The 9,159-nt window shown below is 40.8% G+C and overlaps 1 protein-coding gene across 2 annotated transcripts; it reads left to right on the forward strand.

Annotated features, from left to right (window-relative positions):
* On the forward strand, window positions 3,841-7,340 carry LOC8057975 (formin-like protein 14). Of its 2 annotated transcripts, XM_021452733.1 has the most exons (6): window positions 3,841-4,639; window positions 5,470-5,493; window positions 5,655-5,750; window positions 5,837-5,885; window positions 6,205-6,331; window positions 6,975-7,340. In XM_021452733.1, the coding sequence occupies exons 1-5, from the start codon at window positions 3,917-3,919 to the stop codon at window positions 6,294-6,296; spliced, it is 984 nt and encodes a 327-aa protein (XP_021308408.1). In that variant the 5' UTR covers window positions 3,841-3,916; the 3' UTR covers window positions 6,297-6,331; window positions 6,975-7,340. The 2 variants fall into 2 exon arrangements, with proteins under 2 accessions (XP_021308408.1, XP_002459796.1); XM_002459751.2 differs by lacking the exon at window positions 5,470-5,493.

Consider the following 9,159-nt stretch of genomic DNA (forward strand, 5'->3'; position numbering starts at 1 on the left):
ACCGGACGCTAAGCACCGGTAGCGTCCGGTGCTCACCGGACCCATGCGCAGAGAGGGTCGCAAAACGCCCGCACACTGGACGCTAACCACCGGACGCTCCAAGCTGCGTCCGGTGCCTATCGTCCGGTGCCTAACCCTAACAGAGTCAGGCTGCCTACTCACCGGACGCACAGGAACAGCGTCCGGTGCTTCTGAGTCAGCGTCCGGTGAGTGTTCCTCAGCGAGAAACACTCCCGCGACTTCTCCAATTTTCCCACCGGCGCAATAGAGAATATGCACTTCATTTTCTCGAAAAGCGCCAAATCCCGCCTCGCAAGCTCGACGGGAGGGAGAGAGGAACCCATCCTCTCTTTACTCTTCAAACTCCACCTCCTTCTCAAAGTGTGCCAACACCACAACGTGTGTATCAACAAGTGCACGTGTGTTAGCATTTTCACAAACATTTTCTTCGAAGGAGTTAAGTTAGCTCACTAGGTTCTAAATGCATGCACATGAGCAATGACACCTAGTGGCACTTGATAACCGCTTAGCCAAAGAATTCCCCTCTTTATAGTACGGCTATCTATCCTAAATGTGATCACACCCTCTATGGTGTCTTGATCACCAAAACCAAAACCCTAAGCAATACCTTTGCCTTGATCTCCATAGGGTTTTGTTTTTATCTTTCTTCTTTTCCAAGTTGAGCACTTGATCATCTTGTGGTCATCACCATCATTACCATGATCATCTCTTGCTCCATCACTTGGCATGTACCAACCTTATTAAGTCTACACACACTTAGTATAGAGGTTAGTACTTAGGGTTTCATCAATTATCCAAAACCAAACTAGGGCTTTCAGTTATGCTTATTTCATCCAACAACATGTGTCAAGTAAAGCGTGATTGCTCATATGACCCCTGCATAGGTGGTTGGATCATGGACAATTCGACAAAGATAAAGGACAAAGAACAAAGATAATTGCATCTATAGTGGTGGATCCACAAATAGGGTGAGCCAGGTTGATCACCCTATCATGACTTGAAAAACACCTTGATTAAAACTTTATGTGAAAGTCCTCTTCTTAAGCCAGAGTGAGCTTTTACTTTAACCACTTAAGCCTTGAAATCTGGTGCAACCTAGGAAAAATTCTCTTTTTGTGTCAAGCTCGGGGCAAGCTAACGAGCCGAACTAAGCTAGCCATGAGCCAAGAGAGCTTCAAGTTTTTCGTTTAGCTTTAGACGTGTGGGTGTGTTGGAAGAGCCAAGTATGAAAGAGGGAGGGGAAGTAGAGGGTGGAATACAAGCGTGACAACCTCACCAACACGGGCAATTGACACATGCCGCACAATTGTTTCATTTATTACGAATGAAGACACAATACAAAGGTCAATAAAAAATAATTTATTCTAGCCTGTTCGCTTGAGCTTATCAGCTAAATCTATCAACCATTCAACAATGTTTTTCTCTCACAAGTCATAACAAATCAGCCAACAATACTTTTTACCATAGCTTATCAGCCAAACAAATTACGTTTCTTTTGACGTGAGAGGTAAATCTTCGTTTACACCATTTGTTTACTAAATTACTACTCTACTTAGGATATAATATTCTTACTGGTACAAATATGGTATACATCATGAATCCACCGAATTTTTTTTGGCTGCATCTACCCATACTATATAATACATTGTTTTTCAAAACTCTCCATAAAAAGTTTTTAAATCCGATTGTTTGGCATCTTAGAGCATCTCCAACAGTTTGCCAAAATTCACTTTACAAATGTTGTGTTTTGGCAAGTTGCTAAAAAAAATATGCCAAGTTAAAAAGAGCTCTCTCTAATAGTTTTCTATTTTTTAACTTGCCAAACCAAAAAAGTCCCACCACAAGGTCTGGAGCGTACATGTCCATGATGTTTGTTTTTAGAAACGTAAAAAATTTGGTGCCCTTCCGTAGCAACATAAAAATTTTGGTGCCATTCAGAAACGTGAAAATCAGGCCATAGCGGTTTCTGCTAATCGAATTGAACCACGGCAACATCACCTGCTAATCTGCTATCGCATGGATCACAGCAACATCATCTGACACCTGACCATGGCAGGACGAGTACTCCAATCGCATTAAGGCCCTGTTTAGATTGGAGATAAAAAATTTTTAAGTGTTACATCGGATATGTCGGAAGGATGTCGGGAGGAGTTTTTAGAAACTAATAAAAAAACAAATTACATAGCTCATTAGGAAAGTGCAAGTAAAATCTATTAAGCATAATAAATCTGTCATTAGCACATGTGGGTTACTGTAGCACCTAAGGCTAATCATGGAGTAACTAAGCTTAAAAGATTCGTCTCGCGATTTTCAACTAAACTGTGTAATTAGTTTATTCTTTTATCTACATTTAATGTTTCATGCATGTGTCCAAAGATTCGATGGGATGGATGAAAAATTTTTAGGCGAGGAACTAAACAGGGCCTAAAACAACAGCAACACAAGTACTCCACGCAAGGAGCTGCAGAGGCGACGGCGCCAGAAACCGCGCAGATGCGTTGCCAACTACGATACGCATGCACATATATACGCGCTGGGAGAGGAAAAATGCCAAGTTGAGATGCTAAATTGTTGGAGGATATTTTTTCTTGTTTTGCCAAAAAAATATGGATGCCAAGTTGATTTGGCAAACTCTTGGTGTCCTCGTCCACTTCAGTAACTTAGATTATAATATTGTTGTTCCAAAACTATCAATAAAAAAGTTCCGATCCAAATTAATTGTTTTGTATATCATAATTTAAAAATATTTTTTAAATAATGATAGGAAAAAATACTGGTAACTCACAGAAAAAAAGTATAACTTATATGATAAGCGAATGGAGCGTACCATAGAGAAAAGAGAGTTTTATATACAAGGAAAATAACCATCTTCGGCAAACAAAACACACTCAAGGCCCCATTCGTAACAAGTGGGCTTTATCTCTGTAAGCTGGCTAGTGTTGTTGAATATTCGCTTATTTCTTTCCTTCCAAATATTCCATATCATGTAGATCACCACTCCATTAAACTGTCTTTTCACCACTCCATAATTTAAGAAAGATACCGAATTCGTTTAGAGAGGTTCAGAGCTGTCTGTATCCGAGTCCGAATATTCAACATCCGATACCGTATCCATATCCGAATACTTAAATCGTATATTTATGATGTCGACATCCAATCGTATCTTATCCGACATGATTGATATTATCCGTATTCGAATCCGAATTCGACCAGAAATATGAAAATAAATATAATATCAATTATATCTGTTCGTATCTGATCCGTTTTCATCCCTAATCACTGCTCCATTAAATAGTCTTTTCACCACTCAATTAAGAACATTTAAATACAACATTCGACACCAGGCATTGCTGCGTGTATACGAGCCTGTATCGATGACATGTGGCCCCTGAGAAAAGCGTGCGGGCTCCCCGTTCTCACAGCTTCAGGCCCTGTTTAGTTTCTCACCCAAAAATTTTTCATCCGTCCCATCGAATCTTTGGACACATGCATGGAACATTAAATATAGATAAAAAATAAACTAATTACACAGTTTAGTTGAGAATCGCGAGACGAATCTTTTAAGCCTAGTTACTCCATGATTAGCCTTAAGTGCTACAGTAACCCACATATGTTAATGACAGATTAATTATGCTTAATAAATTTGTCTTGCAGTTTCCTGACGAGCTATGTAATTTATTTTTTTATTAATTTCTAAAAACCCCTCCCGACATCCTTCCGACACATCCGATGTGACAGCCAAAAAATTTTCGTTCCCAATCTAAACGGGCCCTCAGAACCCCTACGGCCCCACCCCGAGCCCGCCCCGGCTTCCCGTTCCGTGCTGCCCACCAGTTCAAACCTCGAGAGCGAAGCGAAGCGGAGAGGCCAACCCCCCACCGGCGGCAGCGGAGCCATGGGGAGACCACGAGCGACCGCCGCCGCCACCACCTCCAGGCCCAGGCGCAACCCCAAGACAAAGCTGGGCTCCTCCTTCCTCTCCCCGCTCGCGACGCCGTCTGCCACACCGCGCACCCGCACCCGCACACGCAAGGGCGCCACCCGCCGCGGCGGCCCCTCCCCAGTGTCGTCGTCGCCGGGTTCTTCCCCCGCCGACCTCAACATCAGCTTCCTCTCCTCTCCGGGCTCCGCCTCCCCGCCGAAGCCCAAGCCGAAGCCAAGGTCCAGGGCCAAGCCCAAGCCCAAGCCGAAGCCGGACCCCTCCTTCCTCTCCCCGCTCGCGTCGCCATCGCTATCGCCGTCGCCCGCACCGCGTACTCGCAAGCGCGCCGTCGTCGGCTCCTCACCTGTGTCGTCGTCGCCGGGGTTCTCCCCCGCCGACCTCAGCATCAGCTTCCTCTCCTCGCCGGGCTCCCCCGCCTCCCCGCCGAAGCCCAGTGCCAGGGCCAAGCTCGCCGCGCGCGCCCCGCTCGTCGCCAGCCCCCGCGCCGCCACACCTTCACCCGCCGCGTCTCCCCAGCCTGCCTCGGTGGCGGCGACGGGGGTGTCCAGCGTCGGAGACCTCAGGACCGCTGTCGCCTCACAGATGGAGAACCTCAAGCGCCGACTCGACGCGCTCCATTCCCGCGCTCATGCCGAACTCGATGCGTCCTTCTCCCGCGTCTCCAAGCGAATCAAGGTGAGCCCGCCGTGAGCCTCTCCTGCACTCCGCTCCCCTCCCAGTCCATTGGGGTTTGGTTTCGAGCTTCGTGGTTTGCTTGGCCGGGTCCTGCCAACAGGAAGTGCTCCATATTGGTTGATGTTGTAGAGTGCTAGCGTGTGAGGAACTGGAGATAACCATTGTTGCATGAATGGCGTACGTGTCATTTTCAGATGCTTTAGTCTCTGTCAATTTGTAGATTAACTGATTAAGCAAGACGTTGTTTGTTAACTTATCTGAAATTTTCTCTGTTGTGCTGAACATCTGATCTATGAGGTTACTATATCCGATTTCTACAATTGACACTATATCTGAGTTTCAAAAATTGGTACACGAGATTGCTATGTCTGAGTTTATACAATTAAAACATGTGCAATGTGTGTAATCTGCTGGTGGAGATAGTTGATATATAAGTTGTTTTGTATCATAGATGTTAACATCTGTGGATAAGATATAAATCCATTAAATGAGTAGTGTATCTGGATCCCCTCCCATTAGAGGCTTGTGGCATTAGTGTACATGGTGATACATGGGTTTTGTTGGCAAGAGTTTATGTTTTAAGTGTTGTATCATGAAACGGCACTGAATGAGGCGCTTATCTGCACTCTAAATTTCTCAGTATGGAAGTATGTATATTTGTTTTGCTAATTCATTGCAGAGGATAAGTTTTCATATCAATAGAAAATGTGATTAGTTTCCATTTAACCCATGCTGCCTTTGGAGATCTATGGAATTATAATTGCAATTGGTGCAATAACATGGTCAAACAGATTTCATTCACTATCCTTGCTTGTCGTTCATTTATGTAGGTAAAAATTTGCTCAAATGGCATGGTGAGCTTTTTCATCAAATTTTGTATTAACAGTGCATTTTCCACAATGTCAACCCACGCTCTGATGCACGCACAGTCTAGTATATCCACAGATAATGCATTCTATTTGCTTCTGGTGTTCTATTTGCTCTAACATATGTAAGATCTTAATTCTCTTTTCAGATCCAAAACCAAGCCTGTCAGCAACTAGCAGATGAAGTTGACAAGGAGCACAAGAAGATGTCTGATCATATAAAAGAAAGTTCTGAGATTGCCAGGGTACAAATTTTGTAGGCTTGTCAGCACCTGGAATTTTTTTTTTTTTTTTTTTTTTTTGCATTTAAACTTTTCTTTGTCATTTTCAGGCAAAGTACAAGCAGATCATCGCAGAGGCACAGGCATCCACAGCTCGTGGTACTACGCACATACTATACTTTAAAAGTTTCTGCTCTCTCTCTTCGACTTAACACCACTCTCTTGCTTCGAGTTAACTGATATGACCACATCAGATTGCAGAGTATGGTCATAGCTAAATAATGATAGGTGGAAAGCAGGACATATCTATGGCCAACGTTCTGTTCCTCTGGTTTTAACATTCATGATTCGGTTGATCCTAAATTGTCGCATAAAATGTGGTCTTTATTAACTGTTACTAGTCTGGGCATGTTACTAGCATATCTCAACTCTTACATTATGTTGGTCTTCTCCATTCTCATTTGTCTCTAATAATTAGTGTGCAAGGTAACTATCCCTGAGATGACAAAATCTGTGGAGAAAGCTATTGATGGTCTGTGCACCCGTTATAATATCTCAATGTCAGTTTAGTTACCAAGTACAAGTTCTATTCACTACACTTTTGAGTAAGTACCACTACTTATCTTCTGATGAATTGATGATGGATTTATCCCTATCTCTAGTTTAGTGTAACCTTTTTGCTAAATTAGCTGTATGAGGACGCCTTTATCTTTCTGATTGATACTAAGATGTCAGTGAAGTGTTGTCTAATATCTTCCCTTTTGTAGACTTTTTATGCTTTGTTATCATTTCATATGTGCTTAATGAGCAAGTCAGGAATGCAAAAACTTTGCAATAACTTCTGTTGACTACACATTTGTAGTTAAACTTAAAAACTCACTTCTGGTGCTGTAAGTAGTGTTGGAAAATACAGTGCAACTTTAACTTGGTTGGCTGTGAAATATTTTCAATTAGCCTGTGCAGTGAACACCGTTAAACTTATGGTCTACTTCATTTCACAGCATTCAATAAAAGTTATATTGGACAGAAATGAAAAGCTTTATTTATACTAAGGCAATTTACTCTCGCCTCTCTGGTGCTTATTGATGTAGTATTCTATATTCCTATGTTAAACATTTACCTAATTGACTTTGTTAAAGCTTGCATGTAACATAATGATATTTTTTCCTGTATGATATGGCCATTTCCCCATTTGACTGTGAAGGCAACGTTCCTTTGATACTAAGATGGGTTTCCTTTCCTTTGCAGATAGCCTTCTTCACATCAATCGGACAGTTGAATCCTCATGTCGTGATGGTGTGGTCGTTGTTTCGTACGTCCGTAGATAATCAGTAGAGTACAGATACATAGAAACATCGAATAGTTCATGAGCATAGGAAAGTGTGTAATATCAAGAGAGTTTATCGGTATCCCATTTTTTTTCCCTGACTTATCAAAGCAGGCCATCGAATGCTAAACTGCTGTTCCTTCTGAGAGATCTCAATTCTCAATCTGACAGTCAACACCAGCGTAATGTAATATACTACCTATTACTCTAGAGTTATTTTCCCTAAAGATTGAAGATGAACTATTCTATGATCGTCCAAAACTCAGACCCCATTTGATTTCCCTTCATTTTGCATGCTGTCGATGCACCATTTTTTATTTTGTGGTTTCAGTATTGAGTATTGACATATACAGTTGACTGATAAACATGCACTTGAAATAGCCGAAGCTGACTTAAGCCTTGTTTAGTTTCTAAAAAGAATTACAAATTTTTTTAGATTTCCGTCACATTGAATCTTGCGGCACGTGTATAAAACATTAAATAAATATATATAAAAGAAATAACTAATTGCACAGTTTATCTGTAATTTGCGAGATAAATCTTTTGAATCTATTTAGTCTATGATTGGACAATATTTGTTAAATATAAATAAAAATACTATAGTGTGTATTTTGCAAAAAAAAAATTGAAACTAAACAAGACCTTAAATAGAATCTGAATCAGACATGTGTTCCGGTTACATTGCTGCATTATCATTTAACGAACCAAAGTAACACTAAGATGATCGGCTTCTCGACCTCAGATAAGATTATTGTCGCGGAGCGCGCCAGGACGATGACGGGATTTTTTTTTCAAATTTGATCCGTTTATGAAAATATTTTCAAAACTAGGCCGTTTGGACCCGCCACCATGCATGGCGGGGCAAACAGAACCCCGCCATACATGGTGGCGGGGTACTACTGCTGACGTGGCATGGTTCAGAGGGACACCTGCTGACGTGGCTAACACGTGGCGGGGTACGTGGCAAAAAGTACCCCGCCACGCATCATGGCGGGATGCAACCTCGCCACGCATCATGACGGGGTGCTCACTAATTATACAGTTTACCTGTAAATTACGAGATGAATCTTTTAAGCCTAGTTACTTTATAATTAAATAATTTTTATTAAATAAAAACGAAATTTTTACAGTGTTAAAATCTAAAAAGTTTTTGGATCTAAACAAGGCTAGACTACAGTGTGTATGTGTGGAGAGAGAGGGGTCAGGCTGCGCTTGCATGAGTAACATCAGTAGTCTAGGGTGTTGTGCCTTATTTAATTTCCAAAAAATTTTGCAAAATTTTTCAGATTCCCCGTCACATAAAATCTTTAGACGTATATTTCTAACTTTAAATAAATTTATTCAAAAATTAGATTTAAATATATATCTAATGATACTAATTTTATATTATAAATATTAATATTTTTAATAAATATTTAATCAAAATTTTTTTATAAAAAGCGAAAACGACATATTTAGGAATAAAAAGTTAGCACACTACACCACACTTGCGCTGCTGTAGCCCTGGAGCACACTGCGCAGCATTGTAGGAACACACTGCCCTGCACTGTAGCAACCACCGCGCAACACACCGCACAGAACTGTAGCACTGTTGTACTGTGCTACTTTTTTATTCCTAAATATTTGTCGTTTCGTTTCTTATAAATTTTTTTGATTAAATATTTATAATATAAAATTAGTATAATTAGATAGATATTTAAATCTAATTTTTGAATAAATTTATTTGAAGTTAGAAATATACGTCTAAAGATTTTATGTGACGAGGAATCTGAAAAGTTTTATAAATTTTTTTGAAAACTAAACAAGGCCCAACACCCTAGACTACTGATGTTACCCATGCAAGCGCAACCTGACCCCTCTCTCTCCACACATACACACTATGGTCTAGCCTTGTTTAGATTAAAAACTTTTTAGATTTTAACACTGTAGAAATTTCGTTTTTATTTAATAAAAATTATCTAATTATAAAGTAACTAGGCTTAAAAGATTCGTCTCGTGATTTACAGGTAAACTGTATAATTAGTGCAATTTACAGACAATAATTACTACAAATTAACGAAAGTGCCACCAGGGAACGCAAAGAAAGTAGGGGTGGGCTATTTTGTC

This window comes from Sorghum bicolor, chromosome 2, assembly GCF_000003195.3.
Source record: "Sorghum bicolor cultivar BTx623 chromosome 2, Sorghum_bicolor_NCBIv3, whole genome shotgun sequence".
Taxonomy (NCBI): Eukaryota; Viridiplantae; Streptophyta; class Magnoliopsida; order Poales; family Poaceae; genus Sorghum; species Sorghum bicolor.

Excerpts from the sequence above, each read along its gene's own strand:
- LOC8057975 (XM_021452733.1), top strand. The coding sequence starts at position 3,917 with ATGGGGAGACCACGAGCGACCGCCGCCGCCACCACCTCCAGGCCCAGG. Across the intron at positions 4,640-5,469 it reads GCGTCTCCAAGCGAATCAAG|GTAAAAATTTGCTCAAATGG; the intron begins GTGAGCCCGCCG and ends TCATTTATGTAG. Across the intron at positions 5,886-6,204 it reads ACAGGCATCCACAGCTCGTG|TGTGCAAGGTAACTATCCCT; the intron begins GTACTACGCACA and ends TCTAATAATTAG.